The sequence below is a fragment of the Lissotriton vulgaris genome, chromosome 2_1 (assembly GCF_964263255.1).
Source record: "Lissotriton vulgaris chromosome 2_1, aLisVul1.2, whole genome shotgun sequence".
NCBI lineage: Eukaryota > Metazoa > Chordata > Amphibia > Caudata > Salamandridae > Lissotriton > Lissotriton vulgaris.
The window spans coordinates 233,416,124-233,443,009 of record NC_141687.1 but is presented as its reverse complement, the minus strand read 5'-3'; the positions used below and the strand labels follow the sequence as shown (position 1 = coordinate 233,443,009).

Sequence of the window (26,886 nt, the reverse complement as noted above, 5' to 3'; positions counted from 1 at the left end):
ACCAGTACGTCACTTTTTGTAATGTAGTGATGGCGCTGCGGACTCCTCCATATTTACAAGGAGAGGAAAATACGACCCATTCAAACGCAGCACTTTGCGTTGAAGGGGAGTTGAATAACACATCTCAAGATTTACGAGAAAGTGTAAATCTGTAGATACGTGTGAATGGTGCGCCACCCTAGAGGTGGTGTAGCGAGGCACAACAATGAGAAATGTTTTCATTTCTCCTCTTTTTTTCCTCTTTCAATGCATGATGCATTCCACAGCACACATTGAAGGAGGAAAATGCCTATAGTGATTGTTTTTGTGCAGGAAGTAGTCCCTTCCTGCAGAAAAACAATCTCCCCACGACACAGATATCCTTGCTGATTTGTCGGCAGCTAGAGCTTTATGGAGGCACCCGTCATTTAAGGGAAGAAGTAATTCATCTCAGTGTCCAGGATCCCCAAGTCACCTTTCTAGAGGTATCCTGTGAAACCACCAATGAAGTCGCTAACTACAAAAATCAGCTTAGCACCCTTTTTGAAGACTGGACTCCATCGACAGCTCGACGTCCTGTTTTTAAAGAGTGGAGAGTTTTGGGAATAGTACATTTATGGCATTCTTATAACCGATTGACTAAGATTTGCCAATGAGTACTTCTGTTTCCTTATGGTGAAGGGGGCGGGGAAGGGCGATCAGTTGCAAAAAGGAAAGACATTCTGCTGGACTTTGTCTGCAACCGATTACCAATGAGAGCGTTACAGTTCTCCAAAACATCCTGGGTCGAGTGTCCAGAAACAAAGGGGGGGTTTCAGTACAAAATACAGCTGAATCTGACCCCATCCCTTATAAAACATTAACATGGGAAACTCAAGAGGAACATACTTGTTGAGTGTTTTAGTGACATTCTGACGTGTTTTTGGATAAAATATGGCCACATATAAATCTCAGTATTGGGGGAATTTGTAGCTTTTTGCATTACAACCGCTCTGTGTTTTCTTTACCATGACGTCCATGAAATGAACAAATGTTTTTTATTAAAAAAGTGTGTGTGTGTCGCTTGAGCATTGGGGTATATCCCTCAGAGACTTGGATCTTATTGAAGGACTTGGGAGTCATAATTGAAAACAATCAGCATTTGCACTAGCACGTGGGTAACTTAAAGAATAAGTGAACCATGAATTTCCTGCGTTTTTTCTGTTGCCACAAAACAACATTAGCTCAGGGTGCTGTAGCTATATTTGTTATTATTCAAAAAAGCGATGCCTCAGGTCTAATTAAAACAATCTATTTTGAAAGAGCAATATAAATTATCTCCTCCTAAATGAAACAAATCATATTCACGAAACAAATTCTACCTCATTTATACACCTCCATACCCAATCCAGAACATAACACAAATTTCTAACTGGTATTTTATTTTTGCGTCAACTAGAAACATTTATAAAAAAGGTTTGTTAATTCACAAACCAATATTTAGATACAATAACAAACCAAACATATATATACACATCACTTTTTACACATATATATATATACACATACATTAACTTTTTTATATATCTTTTTCAAGTATGTTAGCCAAAAATTTATTTAAAAGAGGATGCTATATACATGTACAGCTAAGCATTCCTGTAAAACAAGATCTAACCAGCAATCAAAAGAGCAAGGAAGGTCTATATTGTTTCAACCTATCTTCTTGTTGTACTCTTTTTAAATATTTATTTTCACAACGTAAGTTTTTTTAAAACTGGTGTCTTCTCGTAGGTGGCGACGCGTTTCAGCCCATTGACTACGGGCCTCATCAGGACATGGGCTAATGATAATCCGTCGTAGTTCGTGTACTCAAACCGATTTGTCAAAAACCGAAGCACTTTCCCAGATGTACTGATAAGCAGCGAACAAGAATTTTGGCTCCTATTGTCCAAATTATTTGTAAAGTCCAACAAGCCTCTAGGGGTATTCAGTTGGCCACTCTCACTAGTGGAAGCGGACCGGACCGGAGTAAGAATCACCGGAGCAACTAAAGTGCTTTTTCTTTTATCGCGGGTATTTTAGCTGCAAAGTAGAGCTCGTTCGCTGTGATGTTCAGTCGTACGCCATATTAGATTTGTGACCTCTTTGCCATACCTTGCCAAGTGTGCATCAGAAGATCTAACTGTGCCAGGAAGTCATCATCGTATTTCTGCTCACCATCGCGATGGCGGTGACCATCACTCTCTTTCTCTGCAGTCCGCCTTCCTGGCTGTGGTCATCGCCAGTGGACCCAAATATGCTGAACACCGTGGTGTTATCCGCAGCACCTGGCTTTCAACATCCTCTGCTCCTGGACCACCTGATGTGTGGCGACGTTTTGCTATTGGCACAGCAGGGCTGTCAGCAGAGGACCGCCGGCAGCTGGAAGAAGAACAAATGCAGCATGGGGATCTCCTGCTCCTTCCAGAACTCCGTGACTCCTACGAAAACCTAACCACCAAAGTCCTTCAAGTCTACACTTGGCTTGACAAGAACCTGAACTTCAAATATGTCTTCAAAGCAGATGATGATACCTTTGTACGGCTTGATGTTATGCTGCAGGAACTGCGGGCCCAGGAGCCGCACCGTCTCTACTGGGGGTTTTTCTCCGGTCGAGGTCGGGTGAAAGCTGGTGGAAAGTGGAAGGAGAGTACTTGGGTGCTGTGTGACTATGACTTGCCATATGCCCTTGGGGGTGGCTATGTGCTTTCTTGGGACCTGGTCCGCTACCTGGCTCTGAATCATGACTACTTTGGCCTGTGGCAGAATGAGGATGTCCATCTGGGTGTGTGGCTTGCGCCCCTGGATTTAAAGCGGGTGCATGACCCCCGCTTTGACACGGAGTACAAATCTAGCAGTTGCAGCAACCAGTACCTTGTGAGTCACAAGCAGAGCCTGGAAGACATGCTGGAAAAGCACCGCAGCCTAGTGCAAGATGGAAGAATATGCAAGGAGGAGGTGCATTACAGACTTTCCTATGTGTATGATTGGGAAGTGCCGCCTTCGCAGTGCTGCCAGAGAAAGGATGGTATTCCTTGAATTCCCAGACAGCCACTGTCTGATCTTCCCCTCACTCAACTATAACTAGTAGGGTACTCTGAAAAATTCCAAGGTTGAATTTGCTTAAAGAACCTACTTTTGCATTCTCATTTCCACACTACCACAGGTTACTCGAAGAACATAAAATGACTATATAGCACCAGTGAAAATGATGCAGTTGTTGCTTTTCCCTCATTGTGGCATTAGTTGACTGCTGCTGTGTATGCATTATAATGTATATCCTTGCACCATGGTGCAAGGGTGCCTGCATCACTTCATGGCTGCAGTTTGTGTGCTAGTGTAGAGGGAGCACAGAATAAGCACAAATATGTCACATCCCTGTGCTTCAGAAGTACCGCAGCGTGGTGCAGCTAAAGGGCTTGCAGTGTCACGCTGCCGCACTTCCTCATAGATCGGCCCCTATAAGTTCACCATACAGTACTAATGCATTCTTTCAGTCAATCATGCTCTACACATACATTCAACCAAACTTTCATACATTACCATGCAATTATAGTTCTTTTTTTAAACCAGATAAGGTAGATCTGAACTTTTTTTTTCTTCTGTTTTTTGTTTTCTATTTTTTTTGTAGTATTTTAACAATATTGTACTTTTTTGGTGTTTTTTAAAAATTGAACAAAAAAGGAACTAAGTAAACAGTTAGCTTTTGGAATTCAACGTCATTCCAAAAACAAAAAAATAAAAAACATTTGCATTTGTGGTTCCGTTGAGCTGCACAAATAGCGTCCACTGACTGTTCACCATAACAGATGATGGTTTTGCACTTAGTGTAGTGCTGTTGCAGAAAAGCTAATTCTGGGCGAATGCCGACTGGTGGTGCTGAAGTGGATGCTCCGGAGGTGCTAGCAATGCCTGGTGGTGGATTTTTTCCTGCATGCCTCATTTCTCCTCGTGCCAGATTCTTTGGGTGAATGGTCTGCAGATGTTCCACAGGAGTATTTTTTGTCTCTGCCTCGCGACAGGACCCTGTCACATAGCAAGCATGTGACTTTTCTTGTGTTGACCTTTTTTTTCTCCAGCAGGAAAGGTGAAAAATTTCCATACCACGGATTCAGGCCTCTGCTTGGGTGGATCTTCCTCCAAGATATCTTTATCTCAAGACTGATGAGAAGCTTTCGAACCAGATGCCATTTCTCCAATGCAATTTTTTAAAAACACCCAAAAAAATTCAAAACCAGCTCTGGGAGAAGAAGAGATGTCTCTCATCAACGGCTCCGAACAGAATAATTAAAATGTGTGGGGTCCTTCAATAGTTACAGTGGGAAATGTTATGCACCAATCAAATCTTTTTTGAGGTCACATGAGATCCGCGCACCGTGCGCTCACGAAGCGTGCACCCGACGCGACTTTGCGAAAATATATTTAAAAATATTATATGTTTATTCCAAGTAGAAATATATTATTTTTATCAATACCTTGGATAACCTTTTGGCCTAATATGTACATTAAAGACACGTACATATCAAACATAAAATATTTCGCAGAAGTCGCTCATCCAGCGCGCCCCAGCACGTATATGACGTCACGTGGGGCCCGCCACTGCGGAAGCATCGCGTACCGTAATACGCATGTGTCAGAAATGCACAGGAGCAGGAGTCACGGACCGGTCGCATACCGGTCGCTCACACTACGTAACATTGTACGTATATGACGTAACTGAAATAAAACAACCACTCGTCACTCACCATATGCGGATTCTTTATGACTTTTCCAAAAAGGCAGCTAGAATCCGCTGTCCCGCTGCGGTAGGTACGCTTTGGGTGCATGACTCCCAAAAACATTTTGAAAAGAAAATTATATAAATATATTAAAATACAAAAAAAAGTAAAAAAATATTTCAGTTTTAAATGTATTTTTTATTTTTTTTGCAGTTTTCTGAAAAATATATAATGTTGTTTAATAAATACAATATGTATAAATAAACAGTTCAAAAACTGTAGAAATTCAGTACAAAAAAATAGGTATAAATACTATTGCACTTTAAAATTAGCATTTAAAAAACCTTTGAAATTCCCTGAAAAAACCATAGGTTTCAGAGACATTATAGTTAGAAATTAGCATTTAAAAAACGTTTGAAATTCACTGAAAAAACCATAAGTTTCAGGGACGTTATAGTTAAACCATAGGTTTCATGAGTGTTATAGTTAGCTGGACATTTCACTCGTACAAAACCATAAAAGTTCCCCTGCTATAGTTAATTGTGCTAACTATAACTCGTGCAGCCGCAATGCACTGCAGCTGGTGTCACATATTACATCATTCATGACATGGTCAATAACATCACTGATGACATCACTGATGACATCACAAATGACATCACTGATGACATCATCCATGTGACAATCTGATACACCTCATCACACACTAGTATAACTTTTGATCACTCACTGTAAAATATAGAGTACCATATTTGAAAGCATTGACACACACATACCAGTTACTACATACACACTCACTGATTCCTAAGTCTACACACACAACTGTCCATTCAACCACAGAATCCCTTATACATGCAGTCACTGATCAATGGTAACACGATCAATCATCATCATCATTTTATTGTGTGATTTATTAAAATCATTACAATATTTACAAGCAATAAAAGCAGTGCAACAACAAATACAAAAGGCAAGTAAAAATTGAAATGGAATCGGATTATTATGTATCAAAAAATGTTCTCTCAGTTATCATATTACTTGGTAAAAAGCCTCCTAAGTCCGTCTGTGTCACTTTTGTCATTTGGATACTATCTCTGTACTTCTTTTTGTTAGGAGCGGGAAAATTCCTTATGTCTGTTCCTTTTCTTGTAACTGCTTTGTTGCCTTCGCCATAAATTTGATTCCCCGACATGAAAGAGTAGGTGAAACGCCACTTAGCCACCGTATCACCGCCTGCCTGCAGGTGCGGATTTTCAATGTGTTGAAAATTGCCCGAAGGCATCTTCTTCTTAAGACCTGCAGCGCGGGGCATACACATAATATGTGTGACACTGTTTTGTTCTTATATCCGCATAGTCTGCAGGTTAGCACTTTCTGGTTGTTGTTTCCAAGAAGGCATTAGATCTTTTGAATAATGCGTGCCCAGACAATACGCTATTAGCGTTTTTTGTAGGTGTTGGCAGTAGTGTAGGGCTAGGAAAACTTGCGGTTTTTGGGTGGTGTAAGAGTTAACTACTGTCCAGGCATGTCTCAGTTTAATTAGAGTTTGTTTGTCTTTGAGCAAGGAAATTCTTTTTGCCAAACCATTTGCTATTTTGCAGAACTGCTTGTGGTCGATGTTTTTTTTTCCACACTTTGTGGAGGCTCAATGTTGTCAAACTCTGATTGAGAAATTCGCCCCATTGATTGGTATTGGGCCTGCCTACCAAAAAGTTTATTTCCTCCCAGCATAGATTGCCCAGTGACTCTCTAGGTGCGGTTCGGATCTTATGGCAGAATTTTACAAATGTGGACTTCGACCTAATATCTTGGTTTTGTAAGCCGAATTCTAATCGAACTTGTGCTGGCGATGCTGCGTGTGGCAACCCAAACACCACTTTATATATTTTGTTTTGTAGGTTGTTTAGGGTCGTTGATTCGCTTCCGAGTTATCTGATTAGTCCATAAGACATGGTTGGAATGATTTGTGCAGCCATAACTTTGAGAAGGTGCATATAGTTTGGACCTCCCACTGTCTTTTGCAATTGCCTATATGCATATATTAATGATTGCGCCTTCCCTTTTGGTACCTGTATGTGCCTTTTTTTTGTCTTGCCCCGCTCAATGGTCATCCCCAAATATTTGTACGAGTCCTGCTCTTCAAGAAGAGAGTTGTTGATTGACCATCTATATTTTAATTTCTTCCACTCCGAGATTCAGAGCACTTTGGTTTTGTTTTTATTCAACTCCAGGTTTTCCTCTGCTAAATATGAAGCTAACATGTTTACTAAGTGTTGCAGTCCGACGGGTGTTTTGCTTAGTAAAACTATGTCGTTAGCGTACTGCATTATGGGCACGGGAACATTACCAAGTTTCGGTGCGTGACTTTCAGTTGCATCTAATTTTCGTCCGATGTCGGCAAGATATAAGTTAAAAAGACTGGGGGCAAGGACGCAACCTTGTTTTAAACCCTCCTGTGTCTCAATTTTGTGAGTAAGGCTGCTACCGTTCCCTTGTTTGACCTTCGCCCATGTTTCACTGTATAGGCTGGTGATTGTGTTTATTAAGTAATCCGGCATCTCCTACTTTTTTAAAATTTGCTCCAGAGCCTTGGCCTGCTTACATGGTCGAAGGCTGATTTTATGTCGACGAAACAAACATATAGTTGATGTTTTCTTTTTTTGGCGTTATCAGTTAGCAGGCCCAGGGTGACCAAGTTAGTAGTAGTCCCCATCCCAGTCTGAAACCGATTTGAAACCTGGGGATTATTTTTGTTGATGTTTCCCAGTCCTGCAGCTCTTTCAACAGGCACGAGGCATACAGCTTCGCTTTAACGTCTATTAAGGAAATTAATCGATAATTTCCTGGCTCTTTCCAGTCCCCTTTCTTGTGGATTGGGTGGATGATGTTTCCTCTCCATGTTTCCGGAAGAGTTCCTTGTTTTAGGATGTGATTAAACAGTGTAGATAAAAGATCGGCCCAGAAGTCTGTGTTTGTTTTACAGACTGCAGTTGGAATGCCGTTCGGCCCCGGAGCCCTTTCTGATTTTAATTTTTGGATTAGCCTTTTTATTTGGGCCCATGTGATCGATAGTTCTTCAAATTTTTGGTTTGGTTCTGGGGTAACACTGTCGTGCAATTTTAAACTGTCGGCTTTGATCTCCGTTGGTTTCCCTTGTTGTTTTTTTTCAATACTTTGGGGATCCTTTGTTAAGTAAAGGTTCTTCACGTATGTCTCCCATTCCATGTTGCTGATCCCGGGATCCTATTGCAATGCCTGAACCAAATTTAGTTCGTTAATGATTACCCAGAACTCTCTAGAAGATGCTTTTTTGCTGGAAATCAGTAGCTTTGTCCATACCCATTCTTTGTGTTGGGCTTTAGCTACCCATCATTTTTTCCGATATGCCTTTCTCAAGTTTTTGAGCTCTGCAGTATTTGTACATTGACCCTTTGCAGCCGATCGTTGAGTCCTGGCTAATTTTCTTTTTTCTTGTTTTAGTTCCGCGTTGAACCAGGGCGCTGGTTTTCCTATTGGATCTCTTATTGCACTCGGCTGAGCTGAATGGTTTTCCTTTATTTCCTCCAACAAGTTTTCCCAGTTGTTTATAGGGTCTCCGTTATCAAGGCTCTAAAATTTCAACATAAAGTTGGTGGCCGTGGTCATGATTTTTGGTGTTTCTCCCCCCCTCCATTTTATTTTTCGCAGGTTAAATTTTTCTTGTTTTTGATGTAATGAACTCATTCTCTCTGCTCTAGGTGCAGCGATATCCAACCTGAGGATTTGTGGGTAATGATTGCTTTCCAAGCTCTGGACTATTAAATATTCCACGATTGAATTTATCAGGGTCGTTGTTACTAGTGTGAAATCTAGAGTCGATTTGGCATTGCCGCTCACATAGGTAGGGCACGGCTGAGACAGGCCTTCTTTTTTTTTACTGTTTAATATTGTTAGGCCCATTGTAGTTATCTTGCCCCATTCCATTAGAGTGGACCCAAATGCTGGTCTTTTTTCTCTGTTCGTTCCGCCCCTATTGGTGCTAAGTAAATTAAAATTAAAGTCTCATGAAATTATCATGCAGCATTGATTATTGGTTTTTTGTAAGGTTTTGATCAGATTTAACAGTGTTTCCAATTTTTCCTTTTTTGCTTTGCGGTCTGGGTGTATGTAAATGTTTAAAAATAGCAATTGGTGCAGGGGCTGTATTGTGATTTTTATTGCTTGAACCCAGTTTAGTCCAACTACCAGTATTTCCTGGTTCCAGTTGTATTTCTGAGAAACATGGATTGTTAGACCACCCCAGGGATAACCATATTTTGCGTGCTTTTCTGCGAGTATGTGATGGTCCGTAAAGCCTGGAAATCCTAGTTGAGTCAGATTCCAGGTTTCTTGTAAGAGTATTATGCCCAGATCATCCCAAAAAAATTGTGTTTCGTGATCCTGCTCCATGGAGCTAAAACCGTGCACGTTCCAAGAGCATAAGTTGGTTAAGTCCGCAGTTGTTTTTTCCTTCTGCCTGCGGGTTGGTCGTTTTCTGGTTGTAGTTGTTTTATCAGTTCTAGGAACCCTTTTAGCTAAGTACTGTCGGAATTCATGACCAGTCTTGATTACTGCAGTGGAGCCGGTATGTGATTGTCTGATTTTTTAAGATGGTTTTTGTTTCTATTCCTTTCTCTGGAGATGTTGCTCGGGCTGTGTATAAGCATGATTTTATTTTGGGCCTTTGGGGCTCCTTGTCCTTATGGTAATATGAGCTGTTGTGGAGGGGGTGAGGGTATTTCGATTGGTTATGTTGTAGTATTTTTTTCCCCAATTCTCTAATGTTTCTTTGTGTGCGTAGATTTGTGCTGCAAGCTCTTTTGATTTCCAAGTAATAACTGAATTTTCTATTCCTGGCCTTGCTCTATTTTGCTGGAACTCTACTGCTTCCATGTCTTGGGAAACTATTCCTTTGAGGTCCGGAATTTCCTTAAGCAGTTTTAAGATGTTTCCTCTATTGAGAATATCGTGCCTACCTTTTGTTTCAAATTCTGGAATAAAAGTAACGACTGGTTCAATTTCGTCTGATGTTAGTGTTAGGTTGTCCACCTGTGTTATTGCATTGTTTTTTGTTCTTAAAGGCCCTGTTATAGAATTGATTTCTTTTTCGTGGGCTGATGGTATCTCCCTACTGGTTTCTGTGTGCTTCATAAATCTAATTTCTGTAAGTTGAACTGATTGATCAAGTTCGGGAAGGTCTCTCTTTGTTATAACGCTCCTACCTGTTGCGTTAGTCGTAATCTTTAAAGCTCTCTGATCTTATTCGCGTTGAGAGGTTTTTTGTTCCCTTACGTCCGTACTTAAATTTTTGCTCTGGTACTTTTTGTTGGGTTTGCGTATTTCCTCTACTTCTTTTCTTTGCAATGAGGACAAATTGGGCTGTGTGCTACCAGCGTCTATATAGACATCCATGACTTTGTCGTGGTCGTTTTAGCCGTTGTCCACATAAACTCTTGTTCGTGGGGTTTCCTTTATATTACGTCTAGGATTAATTGTGCCTTCAGTTGATTGTTTGAGTCCCATTGGCCCATTAAGGGTTTTTAGTTATAGTTTTTGTATTGATTTCACCTTTACAGAGTTCTCAAAATAAGAGCTAACCCTTTCCAGGTTTTGTAACACTATCAAATGTATTCATACACCTTTATAGACATTGACACATCAGCAGTCATCCTAGTCGGTTATGCAGTGATGCTACTCACTCATGAAAAGAATCAATCACACTTACATTTAATCACCTACACAGTTATACACACAACACCGGATTTATACATACACATAGTAAATCATAGTTACTATGTTAAAAAATCACTATTACAATTATACATTCATTCATACAGTTACTCTCACAATCACTGACTCTTACATATACTTATTTATATACACCAACTCTTATATACCATTCCTTTTATTTTTCTATTTTATTGGAGATGTACTAATGACACATAAATGCACTTCCAAACACACAAATAAACACACTCAATCAATCAATCAGCAAAATTTGTAAAGCGCGCTACTCACCCACTAGAGTCTCAAGGCGCTGGGAGGAGGGGGAGCCGCTACTTCCCGAACAGCTAGGTCTTGAGTTGCTTCCTGAAGGAGAGATGGTCCTGGGTCAGCCGAAGGTGGGTGGGGAGGGAGTTCATGTCTTGGCCTCCAGGTAGGAGAAGGATCTTGGTCTGGCGGTGGTTCTGCGGATTCGTGGGATGGAGGCGAGGGCGAGGCTGGCGGATCGAAGCTGGCGGGTGGGTGTGTAGAATGTGAGGCGACTGTTGAGGTATTTGGGGCCCGTGTCGTGGAGAGCCTTGTGTGCGTGGGTGAGGAGCCTGAACGTGATCCTCCTGCTGATGGGGAGTCAGTGCAGGTTTCTCAGATGGGCCGAGATGTGGTCGTGGCGGGGGATGTCCAGGATGAGTCGTGCTGAAGCGTTCTGTATGCGCTGGAGTCGTTTCTGGAGTTTGGCTGTGGTTCCCGCGTAGAGGGTGTTCCCGTAGTCCAGTCGTCTGGTGACGAGGGCTTGGGTGACCGTCTTCCTGGTTTCGGTGGGGATCCACCGGAAGATCTTACGGAGCATGCGCAGGGTGTTGAAACAGGATGACGAGACGGCGTTGACTTGTTTGGTCATTGTGAGTGAGGAGTCCAGGATGAAGCCCAGGTTGCGTGCATGGTCCGTAGGCTTGGGGGCGGAGCCCAGGGCCGGGGGCCACCAGGAGTCATCCCAGGCAGAGGGGGAAGGTCCCAGGATGAGGACTTCCGTCTTGTCTAAGTTCAGTTTCAGACGGCTGAGCTTCATCCATTCCGCGTCGTCTTTCATTCCTTCCTGGAGGCTGGTTCTGGTGGTGGTGGGGTCATTGGTGAGGGAGAGTATCAGCTGGGTGTCGTCAGCATAGGAGATGATGTTGAGGTTGTGTTGGCATGCGATGGCTGCAAGGGGGCTCATGTAGAAGTTAAAGAGGGTGGGGCTGAGCGAGGATCCTTGCGGAACGCCGCAGATGACTTCGGTGTCCGCGGAGCGGAACGGGGAGGCGGACTCTCTGGGTTATTCCGACAAGGAATGAGATGATCCACTCCAAGGCCGTTCCTTGGATTCCGGTGTTGGTGAGTCGCTGTACTAGGGTGCGGTGGCATACGGTGTCGAAGGCTGCAGAGAGGTCTAGGAGGATGAGGGCGGCTGTTTCCCCTTTGTCGAGCAGGGACCGGATGTCGTCAGTAGCTGCAATGAGGGCGGTCTCGGTGCTGTGGTTTGCTCGGAATGCGGACTGCGAGGTGTCGAGAGATCCGTTTGTCTCGAGGAAGGCGGAGAGTTGTTTGTTGACGGTCTTCTTGATGACTTTGGCAGGAAAAGGCAGGAGCGAGATGGGGCGGAAGTTCTTGAGGTCCGTGGGATCCGCTGTGGGTTTCTTCAGGAGGGCGCTGAGCTCACCATGTTTCCAGCTCCCTGGGAAGGTGGCGGAAGCGAAGGAGCAGTTAATGATGTCCCGGAGATGGGGTGCGATGATGGTGTCTGCTTTGTTGAAGATGTGGTGTGGACAGGGGTCGGTTGGGGAGCCGGAGTGGGTGGTGTTCATCATGCGGGTGCTGACCAGGGTCCAGGTGCAGAGGGTGGTGGTGGGGGCGCTGGTTCGGTGGTTGGGTGCATGGATTGTGCGCCAAAGCTGTTGTGTATGTCACCGATCTTGCAGTGAAAGAACGAGGTGAGTGAGTCGCAGAGGTCTTGCGAGGGTGTGATGTTGTTGTTTCCGGCGCTGGGGTTGGAGAGCTCTTTAACGATGCTGAAGAGTTCCTTGCTGTTGTGGGTGTTGTTGTCCAATCGTTCTTTGAATGTTGTCCTCTTGGTGGTGTGGATCAGCTGGTGGTGTTTGCGGGTGGCGTCCTTGAGGGGTGACATGTTTTCTGGTGTCTGGTCATGGCGGCATGCTTTCTCGAGGGTGCAGCAGGTTTTCTTGGAGTTTATGAGGTCGTTGGTGAACCACGAGGCCCTCTTGCTGCCGGGTATTAGACACCCAAACAACTGTTTCCATAAACACTCCTAAACCCATATGCCTAGACAATCAAACACTCACAAATCCATACATAGAGTTATAACTCCCCCACCCAACCACAGATACACTCAGTCTCCCTTACAAATACTCAGCCAACTAATCAATAACTAATATAGACACTCATGTAGTTAGTGACCACTTGATGCAGCAGGTTATACAACAACAGAGACAGTGATACACACATTCACATAGTTTGGTTACTAACCCATATATTTAGTGAGACACATTTAATTACTCACTTAAACAAACAGTCAGACAGCTACTAAATCTCCATCTAAATCCTCCATTCAGACAGTTATATATCCACTCAATCTTCAATGAAGGTTGGTATATATATATCATAGATATTTAAATTTCAAACAAAACCACATTCACTGGATGATGTAATCACGTGAACTGAGTGCACAATCATCACGAGAGATATAACATCGGGTTGGGAGTAAAAAAGAGACAGAATAAGGACACATTCAAAAGCATAATGCAGCAGCCATATTGGAGTGGAGCTCACTCCATGGTAAACATTGAAATATAAGCACAGTGCCATATAACATTACATAACAAATTGAAGTAAATGTTAGTATTCTTCTTGCATGTCATGGCAAATCTCCTAAGTTAATGTACAATACTTTATGGTATATCCTGTTATATTCTATTGCCATCATGTGTGTTATTGGGAATAAAAACGTATTCATACCTGAAACATTGGGTTGCTAAGTCCAGGCGGTACGATGTACCAAAATTGGTATAATAATGTGCTTGGTGCTCAAATCTAAATATATGCAGAGTCGTGTTGTTCATTGTTAGCTCAGTGTTCAACATATCTCAAACAACATCTCAAAAGGCATAGTGCTCTCACTAACCATCCAAACAACTGGCGCTTGACAAAACGGGTCAGCAGTGTCAACCCATCGCTATGGGATCGCACTGTCTATTCAATAGTCACCTAGTGTTCAAGCTTAAAAAGCATGGTGCTCTTACTAACAAACCAGCAGCTCTGTGTCAAGTCCCCAATATTCTGTCTACTGGTGAATCCCAATCCTGTGTACACAACCCAATTAGGAAAAAGTGAATCCGAAGAGAGGGTTAGGCGGCCCGTGCCTGTGAATGGGTTCCTTCCATCCCTCCTGCAAAAGAAAGAAACAAAAAAACTGCATGTTAAAATAAAATCATAAACAATCCAACTTCGTAGCACACATGTGCCACCTAAACATGGTTAAAAACAACAGTTTCTAATGCACATATTATCTTATATGGAGGAAAGCAGTACATGCAACTATACTAGTTCAATGCTCCAATGCCCTAATCTTACTTGCCAAAACAGGGAAAAATTAAGAAAACCACGGACAGAGTGAATGTTCAGTCTCAAGAGCCTACAGTGTCACCAAAACATCTGAACAAAACACAGGATGATCACATAAAACACAAAAACATGTCATTCAGTCCTAAGGTGAATTGCAAGCTCTTCATCCTGATTGAGCCCCCATGGGATCTTTGTCTGAAAATCCACAATATACGTGGAGTCCCTTTGTCTTAAACGGAGTACTCTGTCCCCCCCCCTCAATGTCCCAACCTGATCTATTCAAGTATGAAATATTTCATAAGGGAGGAATCCGAGAAATGGTATGTCTGGAAATGGCGAGCCACAGGATATTTGGGATCCTTGTTAATAATGGCTCTTTTATGCTCTAAAATATCTTTTCCCCCATGAGTGTGGTGCTACCTATGTAATACATTTTACACAGACACTCAATGACGTATACCACAAAAGTGGTGCTGCATGTAAGAAATTGTTTGATTTCCTTTCTGTGGTTTTTGTGTGTACATTGGCTGCAAAAACTACTAGTCTGACAGGCCTTGCAATGCCCGCAGGGAAAAAACCTTTTCAGATTGTGTTTCCTTGCGTCTTGTTGTCTTGTAATGTCACTGTGTACCAACATATTGCGTAGGCTTCTATACCTTCTGTACGTTATGGTATACCTTATACTGTTGTCACACTTGAGAATGCTCCAGTTCCGTGTGAAAATGCGTCTGATGTTGCCTGCATCCGAGTTAAAAGCCATGATGACCTATACTACTGTCAATGTTTGATTCACTCTCCTCCACTTTCTTTACCTTGAGTGTATGAGTTCTGGTCACCACCTCTGCCTTGGCGATGGCTTTCTTTAGTACCCACATCGGGTATCTCCTCACTTTGAATCTTTCTATCATGTTCGCACAGTCAAGTATTTCGCCTCCTTCAATGTTACAGTTTCTTTTTGCCCTCCACAGTTCACCATAAGGAATACTCCATTTGAGGAACTCCGGGTGACTGCTGAGGGTATGAGAAGGCTGTTACCTGCCGTACTTTTGCGAAAAAGGGTTGTGTGTATGGTACTGTCTTTGATTTCCAGATGTACAACTAAATATTCTGCATTGGTATTGCTGATGCTACCCGTGAGTTGTATGTTGCGGTCATTATTGTTGAGGTCTTCAATAAACTTCTCTGCTTCATTTCTGGACCCCTTCCAAATAATAAACAAATCATATATGTACCTGAGCCACAACTGTAATTTATCCAAGTTTCGTGTCTGATGGGAGCCTGCAAAGATCTCTTCCTCCCAGAAGCCCATGAAGAGATTGGCAAAACTGGGAGCGAAGCAGGATCCCATCGCGGTCCCAGTCGTTTGCCTGTACAGAGCCCCATCAAATAAAAAGATATTGTTTGTAAGGCAGTATTTCGTCATGTCAAGAATCATGCGACTGTGTTCAAGATATTTAGCCTGTCTTCTCTTAAAAAAATGTGCACATGCATCTAATCCCTGTGGGTGCTCTATGATGGTATAGAGAGAATGTACGTCCAGGGTGATCATAAGAAAATGTCTTTCCTATTTGATGTCATCTATTCTGCCTATAAAATCTTTAGTGTCCCTGATGTAACTGGGAAGTGTGGTAACAGAATCCCTAAGGAAGTGATCAATGTAGTTCAATATGTGCTCTAATACACTTCCCATCAAAGACAACAATGGGACGGCCAGGAGGGTTAACAGGGCCCTTGTGCATCTCGGGCAGGAGGTAGTGTACAGACAATTTAGGGTAATCTTTCTTTAAATAACAATACTCCTCCCATTCAAGGATCCCCTTATCTCTCCACATAGTGAGCTTCTACAAAATGGTGGTAACACTGGTGTTATACGTCTCCCTGGTAATGGGTGTGTAATATTTGGTGTCATTAAGCCGTCTCAGTGCCTCAGTGACATATTGGTCCCTGTCAAGGATGACAATATTGCCCCCCTCCTCTGCCGGACGAATGACAATGTCATCATCACCCACCAAAGATTTAATGGCCTCTCTCTGTTTAGGAGTACGATTTGTTTTGTGTTTATTCCTGTTACAAGATTTGCTCTTGTACTGAATAAGTGACCTAGATACATTCTCATGGAAAGTATCTATATTGTCACGTGGGAGTGCAGGTAAAAAAGTTGACTTCAGATTAAAGTGTGTGGATGCAGCAGCATCCCCAGTTATCCCAAGTTCTTCTAGGATCTGTTGTTCATATGTCCGTGTGTCATCAGTGTCAGTTGCTTGTTGTAAATCAAGCATGGTGGTAAGAGTCTCCATGTCACCTATGTTGAAATCAATGGTCTCCTCATCCTCCCCTCCTCCTGTGTCTATTCTAGGTCTCTGTCTCCGCAATGGATGATACCTTTTGAGTTTCAGCTTCCTCACATATTTAAAAAGATCGATCATAGTGTTGGCATAATTAAAAGAGGATGTGGGACAAAAGGAAAGTCCTAGACAGAGTGTACGTTTTTCAATCTCATTCAGTTGTCTTTTAGAAAGATTAATAATAGTTCTATTAACCACAGTGGGGTCCATTAGTATGTTCTTTTGGCGCGTGTGTTGGTATCTCCCATGCAGCCCCTTTCTCTGCCTCTTTTGCCATTGTTGATCGAGTCCGTTTCCTTCTGTTCCTCCGTCTCCCCGTCCTCTGCCTCGACCCCGACCTCTCTGTCACCTTGTTTTGGGGGCTGGAGTGTCCTGTGTATATATATATATATATTTCAGCAGTCACTTTCGCTTTGGACCCGAGTCACTTGATGTCGGTGGTCGGAGGTGGGGTAGCGTGCCCCTTTAAATCCACAAGACGCGTTGTACGCTCTTTCCAAGAAAAAAAACACACCGCAGCTCCAAACTGCTTACAAGCATATTTAATAGTTTCGGCAAGTCAACTTATTGATGGCTCTGAGATGTTCCAGGGTGCATTTTTTTGCTTTGTGTATTGTACTCCCTCGAGTACTTTTTACATGGGCATCTCAGAGCCTAGACCACATTGGTCTGTTTTACATGATACATGCTTGGTTATTTTGAAAAGGTTTGCAATCGGGTGACAATTTCACCTCCTTGCAATTTCAACTGTACTTGCACGCTGTGCAACTGCCACAAGTGTAAATGCCTTGGATAGTCGTTCTTTCTTGTTCTGCATTTGTAATAGTTCGGCAAATTATATCTTTCAAGGATCAATCTGAGGGTAATCTTCTATATGTGATGTCAGGTCTGTGTCAGTCTTAAGGATATCCCAAAATGTGTTCAGGCCTTTTCTCAATAATTTAGACTGACTCTGGAAGGTTGTGATCAATCTGATCTTATTCTCGGACTCTCTCATCATTGTCTCCTTACATTCTCGCTTATCAACTTCTCCACAGGCCTTCTCTATTATAGTGTTAGTATAACCTCTCATCAAAAACCTTTCAGTCATTATGCTTTTCTCCATTAAACTCAGTTAAATAATTAATTTACAAATAACATTTAATAGTTAATTATTACTAAATTAACTTCCCATCTTATACCCGTACAAACTTAGTATCCGGCAACTAAAATATAAGGTAACTAAAGCAGTACTTCATAATTTATATAATTAAAAAATAATTAAATAATTAATTAGCAATTAATGCATAATTATAATTATTACTTAATTAAATTCACACCCATGCCCCTGCAAATCAATCAGCCTGCCAATAACATATAACAAACATAAATGAGTATTACATAAATTACATAATAAATAGCAATAATATAAATAAATAAAATGCATTAAATACTTCTTAAATATTTATATTCTAATTAACTTCCCACCCTATCCCTCTACAAACCCAGCAACCCACTACAACACAATAAATTACTATTAAAAATAACTAAACATTTTTAATCACTTAAAATTACAAGCTATGTCTTAAACACAATTAAGAAGTTTTATATAAATAATACTAACACTTTAAATTAGTACATCAACTAAAAAACATTCAAACAATATTTGTAATGACTATATTACTGAAAATAATGTTACATACAACATACTGCGAAAAATTATATCCTTGGCAATGATATTTGTGCATCACGATACCACATGATAGTCAGGCTTAATGTTATGTTATGTTATGTTATCCTGATTTATTGAGCGCACAGCTGCCCCAGCAAAGGGGCGTCCTGGCGCTAGTGCAGAACAAAACCGGACAGGAGGTGGGAAACACAACACGACGGCAACAAGAACTAAGGGGCTAAGGGGAAAAGAAAAGTTTTAACCGCCTTCCTAAAAGCCAGGAGCTCATCGATGGCACGGATGTGGACGGGCAAGGAATTCCACAGTTTGGCGGCAAGGACTCGGAAGGAGCGGCCGCCAATCCTGGATCTCTTGAAACGGGGAACAGTGGCAAGGTGGAGAACAGAAGACCGCAGAGAACGAGCTGGAACATAAGGAGAAATGAGTTGCTGCAGAATCTGAGGAGAGGAAAGCTTAAGGATTTTGAATGTCAAAATCAAAGATTTAAACTTTATTCTCTGTGCCACCGGGAGCCAATGGAGATTAAAAATGGTTCTCCTAGCTGAACAAAATTTAGGCAAACCAACCAGAGCCCTGGCGGCAGCGTTCTGGACGCGTTGGAGACGGGAGAGCTCAGCCTGATTGACTCCAAGAAAAAGAGAGCTGGCATAGTCTAATTTAGACAGAATCAAAGCTTGCACAATAAGTTGACGTGTAGGAGCGTCAAAGTATTTGAAGGTGGACCGAAGCTGACGCAAGATTCCAAAGCAAGATGCCGCGGTCTTTTTAGTGTGAGTGGAAAAGCTCAGTTGGGAGTCAAACCATACCCCGAGGTTTTTGACTTCAGTGACAGGGGTAGGGGTAGGACCGAGCTCGCGTGGCCACCAGCTGTCACCCCACAGATGAATTTGTTTCCCCACAATGAGCACCTCGGTTTTTTTAGCATTCAATTGTAGGAAATTATCATTCATCCAGTGGGCCACAGATATGAGTCCCTCACGGAACTTGGCTGCCTCGAGATCGGAAGCCCCACTAATCGCAACCGCAAGCTGCGTGTCGTCTGCGTAGGACACGATGGAGAGGTTCCCACGCATGGCGACATCAGCCAGCGGCTGGACATAAAGATTAAAAAGAGTGGGGCTTAAGGCCGATCCCTGGGGGACGCCCTGGGCAATCGCATGAGGTTTGGATTCAAAGGGGGGAGTGATGACCCTGAAGGAGCGATCAGATAGAAAAGATCTGAACCATTCAAGGGCCAGCTTATCCACCCCTGCCTCAACCAGACGTTGGAGTAGAATGTCATGGGAGACAGTGTCGAAGGCGGCACTTAGATCGAGGAGCACAAGTGCCGCCGTGTGACCTGAATCCTCTAACATGCGAAGATGTTCAGCCATATACAGGAGCGCCGTCTCGGTGCTATGGCCGGGCCTGAACCCATTCTGCGAGGGATCTAAAATATTTGCAGAATGGAGATGTTTTGCTAGAATAGTATTAACATGGGCCTCAGTCAGCTTAGCAGCCCACGGGAGGAGAGAGATGGGGCGATAGTGTTCAGCTTTTTTAGGGTCCAAAGCAGGTTTTTTCAGGATAGGAATTACCTGCGCCTGTTTCCAGGCAACTGGTACAGAGCCAGAGGACAGTGATGGCTTCACCAATGCTTGTTTGCTTCTTTTATTAATGTACTTCACGTCATTGAGGTGCTGACCCTCTCCTTACTGTTTGTTAAGTCAGGCAAACGGTAACATTAACATAATATACTTTCTTGCCTACCTTAAGGTTAAGAGTTCCTTCTTGACAAATACAAAAGTTAACAGTATTGGCATGTATCGTGCAAAGTGAATTAACATGTGATACTTGTATTTATTGGGCATAGTGGAACAACTTAGGACATGAAACAATTGAACACAAATCCCTGTCCAGTGAAAGGGGTAAAGACGGAGATATTCTTCCAGTAGCTGAATTGCAAAAAATATCACCACAAAATATGGGTTCAAATTCCAGCTTCCCCACTTAAACAAATTGTGTGATCCTATGCCAAGCTTTTTACTTCACCTTGTTTCATTTTGACCGAGTATCAAATCTGAGAACACCTTGAAGAAATTCAGTTCCGGATGTGCTCTATATAAAAACCTCACATAATTGTGGTTTAATAAACAATAATGATGCTCCACATATAACAATGTTGCCAAATAAACAGAATATATGAAAAATTTACATTTCTTTGTTCGCTCATGGGAGTGTTTTCAGGTAATGGAGATGGGGAAGAGTTCAGGTTTTGAAACAATTACTTTCTACATATGTGAATGCAGTGATAATGATAGAGCGCGCAGGTCACCCGGCTCACCAAATTTCTTTCCACGCACTGGGCCCTGGCGTGTAAATGTTTATTCAATTTCAATGATAACGTTTTACTGGGGTGAACCAGGGGATTTCCAATACGCGCTCCTATGAGTAATCGATTGGGTGACTCTTACACCACTTACTATTCATGTACCTGACTTACCACAGGCACATTACTCCTGACGGATCAGGAGCTAGCAGTGGACAGGTGATAAGGGTTTTCCTAAAAGGGAGAAAATTCTACTTTACACATTTAATACCTTTAATATCGCTTAATGTATAATGACCACAGACACCTTGATGGTTTTAAGGGTTTTATATAGTATAAGTTTAAAATGAAAATGCCATTACAAGGAGGCAAATGCAAAGCAATACATCAATGATTAAAATCAGAACCAGGATATAACTATGAATAAGTGTGAGTATCATAGAGTAGAAGGGAACACTATAGGGCATGAATCACAATAAACATATTAACTAATATGGTTTAAACTAGGGCAAGGACGTGAGGAGGACCTAATGTGTGACCTAATAATTTTATACTAATTCCTAAACCTTATGCTATCTTTACTAACTTCACTGCAACCATACTAAGGGAAAGGGAATAAGTGGAACAATCTAGATAAACAGTCGGGTTTAACAATGTCCTATAGGAAGGGTAAAAGTGGAACATTTACTAATAATCAATTGCATGAAATTACATTCAAAGGAGATATGGAGAATATCACAGGCAAGATTGCTTTAATTAGAAGAGGAAAATTAAGGGTATAGTATAGACAGACACCTATGCCAATATTTACCTAAGTGAGAATGAGGACTAACCCTGGCCACGGGTCAGTTGGAAAAGAACAGGACAAGGACCCTCAAGGATTCAGGAATACCAGAAGGTGAGCAAGTACAGCTCATGGACAGTCAGGACAGGATACCCCTCAGGTCTGGGTCAGGACTGGGTTCACCAAGGCACGACCAACCCCTCACAGCTTCGGATGCAACGCCAGCGTTACCCCCTCTTCTGCACGGAATCCGCCAATAACCCCGATTGGGTTTTCGAATCTCCCAGCAAAGTGCTTCGCTTAGCACTTAGGACCAATTTCCAACCCTTGGAGTTTGTGGAAAGTTTCAGGCAGAATGCTCCGCAGCACTCTGTATCAGGCACCTATTGAGTTCGTAGGGTCAGTGACAGGTCTGCTACTCGGACAAGTCGGACAACTTCTCTAAGCTATGCTAGGCTATTTATACAGTTTTAAGTCCCCAAGACCACCCATAAATGTTGCAAAATGACAAAGTCCCATCTTCTGATTGGTCAAGGGAGGTGGTTTAAGACATTTGTCACCACCTATATTTCTATTACGTATTTCACGTGACATTACCCTCCCCCTAGCATCTGGGTTCCCAGGCATACGTGTGGGAAAGTACAATAGTAAAGTAAAGGTTTGAAACATTGTTGCACATTCAGAGTAAAAATAGCATGTCTTCAAGGGCGAAGGTGCGCTTGGAAAGGACAGTCCCATTTTCAATGGCCAACTGGCCAGGTTCCATTGCTGCACGTCCCAGTTCTCAGGTCACGTGAGTGGGGTAACGTCAGCTTCAATATGGTTCCCATCCCTACTTCCAGGCCCTCATTTACGCGGTACATGAAAAGTAAGCGAAAACAAATTAATAACACAGAATAAAATGAATACACTGTACACCATGACCAACTACTCTTAATCCCTTATTTTATAATACTTATAGCATTAAGAGTTAGTGCAGAAAAGATGCATATACAAAAGCGGCTTAAGATAGCATGAAGCATGATTAAAGACAAGCGGCCATTTTAGCAACAATGCGCATGAGCGAACTTTTCCCTCCAGATTGTGAGTGCGTCACATCACATGGGTATGACCGACGCATGCGCAGACTGGATTTCTGCAAAGCGGCCATTTTATTAATGTGCAAGCGTGATTATGATGAAAAAAACACATAGGCAAGCCTCCTAGGGACACCCGTGGGTTGGGGAAATACAAATAAAATGACAAACAATCGGAGTTAGTACAGTTATGATTTTAGGCGAGGTTCATGAAAGAGAGCAAGTCGCGTTACGTGCGAATCCTTGCTCCATCAATAACATCTACTGTGCAAAGTGAAACAAGCTCTCAAGAAATAACATATTTTAGTCAGAAAGAGTCTTTTACTAGTCTTGTATCAGTCACATCCTTTATCTTCTGATGGGTTTTATACTCTGATGGCTTGGATCTGGCTTGGCTCTCTCTATGAATTATCTGGCTTGTCCACCTCTATTTTTTCTGCTTTTGCACCTTGTTCAGACTGTTGGAAAGAATGGTCACCTCTTTCTCTGATGCCACTCCATTTTTAGGTCGAGCCTAGTGTAATGGCTGCCCTTCTGCTGGCTCTTTGGAGAGGGAGAATGATGGAGAGTGACTCCAGCCTATCACCCCCATAGCATAGGGGTTAGGACTATAGACAGGGCCCCTGTCTTACATATATTAGGGCATTTTCGTGCCACTTTCCTTAATGTAGGGCTTATGAATTTAAGTTAGGGGATAGATATATAAGTATTAGTCATGATTTGCCCATTTGCTAACATGCTAGGATATTTTCCATGGAGTTATGCATATTGTGGGCTCCGTAGGCCTTAAACGAGACAGACTCCATTTTGCTTTCTGCCTGGTAGCTCGAGAAGGCTTTCTAGGTGAAGCGTAATGTTTTAGTTTCAAGCTGTTGTTCGCTTGGAGAGAACCGGTTCAGGCTGACCCTTATCGAAGGAATGTATTTTTCTCCACACCGAAGACACAACTTCAGGCCGGCCGGCTGGGAACGTGTCCTTGGTACGGGGAGGTACAAGAATTTGGTGGGCGGCAGGTTACTGGCCGTAGCTTTCCATGAAGGAACGGGCTTTGATATTAGCGAAGGTGTTAGTCAGTTTTCAGTTAGTCCATAGGCGGCATCTAGCCGTTAGCATCTCTGCCATTAATTATCTCATGGCGGACAGTCGCCATCTTTGAAGTCCTAGAAAGATTTAAGACCGAAACTCTCTGAGAAAGACTGAAGGAGAATTAGCGCGGAGCGCACTGATACAGAGAGAGAGAGAGACGGTAGCTAATAACCAGCAAGGTTCCGGTGCCCTGGAGGGAAGCAGACGAGGTTGAGCCTAGCGGTGCAGACGTGTACTTGTGACGGCTGGGGTGTGACTGCAAGGCGAGCCAGGACACAGAGACGGGAAGGGAACCTAGATGACTGCCGAGCCTAGACTTCATATTAACCAGGTGATGTCCGTCCATTGTTCATAGAACGTGCACTCTAATCTTTACCTTTTCTTTGCAGAAGTTATGTTGCATAGTAATGTGATTTGTGTCTACTGTTAATAAATATCCTAATTCTTATGGAATTATCGTGTGCCTCGTGTTCATGTTCAATCTTGGTAAATGCATCTCCTAGTTGAACGTTGTTTATGTGAGCGGATGTGAAATCCCGATCAGGTAAATAGTGATCGAACAAAGAGGGAGTGAGTGGACCTTTGATGCCAAGAATAGGAGGTACACCATATAATTTGGGAACCGTATCAAAAGTCATTATTATTATAGTTTTATCCCGAGTAGGTAACTGAGATATTGTCCTGATAATGGTTCATAGGAATGTGGTCGTCGTTGCTATGCGGCGTTAGTGAGAACGTTGGGTGGGAGACCAACGCCTATACCCACAGGATTGTGGCTTGAATAAGTGAGAACGCCAGGAAGGACACTGGCGTGTAGTTTAGCAGGATTGCGAACAGTTTGGAAAAGGGAGCATTGGGTTCTGCAGGCCCATGTGTAGACGCACCGGATTGTGTGTCAGATCTGCCCTAGGGTAGACCGGTCTGGGTCGGGGTGGCCGCGAGACCAACTGATGTGAATAAGATATTGTAGAAAATCTATGTATATTCCCCATCCTTAGGTACGACCTATATATATATATATCCGTACATCTATCCATTGTGAATACTGTCTAAGGAGGGAAGGTGAGTACGTTTTGGCTGGGTCATAGGGGCCCCTCGGGGCTGATCCCATTTCAACGGAAAATCCAGCCATAACATCTGGCGTCACGAACTGTTTACGAAGCCTGTGTGCATTGTATTGTTTTAATCTTGTTGGTTTGCGCTCGGCTTGTACGTATACAATTTTGTTTATAATTGTGTATATAACTTTGTTGTGTCATTATGTTTGCGAAAAAATCATCGTCGGTTTTCAAGTTACCGATTCAGATTCCCGGCTGGGAATGTACCCCTTACGAGGCTTTGGCCCGTGAGTGGGCCGATTCTACTGGTTTGAGTGAAAATTGGTCTTCATGCCTGGAGCAGGCGGAGCCTGCCGATGTGGTGTCGTGCTTGCAGAAAGCGCCAGTAGTGAAGGGTGATGAGCTTCCTATTTTAGGACGCAGAGGTTGGATTGTTCTTAATGCATATAGAATACTGCATGAGAGGTTTGCACAGCTACAAAAGCAGTTTAAGGACATGGAGGGACAGTGTGTTGAGTTGCAAAATGCGCATACTCTTTTACGTTGTCAAAATAAATTGCTTGCCGATAAACTTGAAACATATCAGACCATTGCCGAAAGAGCTGTGGTCCGTATTGCACGATATAAGTATAAACATCGTCGTGGTCGTGTATCTACACGCAAAGTGCGTATGGTTGTAGCAAAAGCTGGAATGGATTGGAACCCCGATGAGTAGGACGGTAATATCTGGGATTCTCATACTTCTGACTCCTCGGCAGAGGAGGGTGATAAGCGCGAGTCTTCTCGCTCCGGACGTGATTGTAAATCTGCTTCATGTACTGATATAGGTCCTCACAGCGACCGTGCTCGTTCTTCCCGTTCGGATGACGTAGCTTGCCCTGATTGCCATACTAAATCTAAGATGCGGGCTTCCTCGGAAGCTCTTCCTGAAGTTTCTGCTCACCCTGTGTTTCGACGTAAACTACAACAAGCCCCTGGTAACCCGGCTGGTATAGCTTTAGATTGTATTGAAGATTTTACTCAGCAGGAGGTTAGTGACATTTTACAACGATTTCGACAACAGCCTGGTGAGGCCTTGCTTACCTGGATGGTGCGTCTTTATGAACTTGGCGCTGCCGGTATTTTTCTTGATGCTGTTGATTGCTTACGGTTTTGCTCTTTAAGTTCTGATTCTACGATTCAAGATCATTTTCGAAACTATAATGGTGCTGGTCAAATTACTTTGCTCCAGCTTGCGTCTGACGGCTGTAATCATAAATATCCAACTGAATCTGATTGGCCCACTGATGAGAAACCATGGTACACTTTGCGCGATGCGTCGCAACGTTTAAAGGAGGAAGTCATGAAAACGGCTATCTTTCTTAGTACTGCTAACAGGTTACTGGATGGTCTTTTAACATCTTCTGTGCGCAATCGCATTATTCGTTCTTCTCCTGTTGCTTACAAGCAGGTCATGATGACATTATTGATTAACCAAACTGGCAATCCTTTGTCTGCTGTGCTTGAGTCTGTTCGTCAGCTTGGTGAGCTGGGTGAATGGTTTAAACCTGAAAGACAATCTCGACCTGAGGGTCGTACTGGTGGGGACTATAAGTTCTCTAGACGTGACATGTTTCTTGCTCTCATTGCTGATGGTGTCAAAAGGGAAGACATTGACGGTGAGCCTAATAATCGCTTATGGGACATGTTTCGTAAGCGTGGTTTGGATCGGAAGGAGGGTGCCCGTCGTGTGCGAAAGAATGAGTATGATCGTGGTTCGGATGACAGTGGTGATGAGAAGCGACGTGTGAATTCTGATCGCAATGATGATCGGCGTTATGAACGTGATGGATCCCCTCATCGTAATGACGGGAGGGGGAGAGAGGATGATCGTGAGAGGGGGAGAGATGAGCGTGTTTCTAACAGACGAAAAGATGAAAGGAGTTATTCCCCTGACATGAGAAGGACAGAGGATCGTAACAGACTTTTTGACCGTAATTCACAACTTTTTGAACGTGACACTAATCCGTTTCGTACTGAGACGGATATGAACAAGATATATTGATACCAAGGAAAACTGAGAGCATTTACCCTGATTTGTCTTGGTTGACGGAACGCGGGAAAAAGGACTAGGAAATAGGTCAAGCTCCGGTACGCAAGTGGGCTCACAGAGATAACAGACCCTATGTAGATATTGAGATTTTTTGGAAACATCGTAATATCCAAAGGGCCTGAGCATTAGTTGATACTGGGGCGGAGGCCACTTTAATTCATGGTAAGTCGAAAAAATTTCATGGACAGTCTTTTAAAATTACTGGTTTGGGTGGTAAAGAAACACCCGCAGTTCAAACTGCACTCGAAATTAAGATTGGTAGGATTCCTCGTAGAGAATACTCTGTGTTGGTTGTACCACTTTTGGAATTCATAATTGGAATTGACATTTTGAAAGGAATGACTTTGCATCTGGATGATGGTTGTTATCAATTTGGAACTAGACAGTACATTT

At 42.8% G+C, this 26,886-nt stretch overlaps 1 protein-coding gene across 1 annotated transcript; it reads left to right on the top strand.

Moving 5' to 3' along the window:
- Window positions 1-1,159: 1,159 nt before the first annotated feature.
- LOC147729902 (beta-1,3-galactosyltransferase 6-like) lies at window positions 1,160-3,036 on the top strand. The gene is made up of 2 exons (XM_086958521.1): window positions 1,160-1,221; window positions 2,091-3,036. Exons 1-2 carry the CDS (start codon window positions 1,160-1,162, stop codon window positions 3,034-3,036), a joined length of 1,008 nt encoding a protein of 335 aa, XP_086814647.1.
- Window positions 3,037-26,886: the final 23,850 nt, after the last annotated feature.

Coding starts and splice junctions, on each gene's coding strand:
- LOC147729902 (XM_086958521.1), top strand. CDS start 1,160: ATGAATTTCCTGCGTTTTTTCTGTTGCCACAAAACAACATTAGCTCAG. Junction 1,222..2,090: donor GCTCAGGGTGCTGTAGCTAT/ATTTGTTATTAT, acceptor ACGCCATATTAG/ATTTGTGACCTCTTTGCCAT.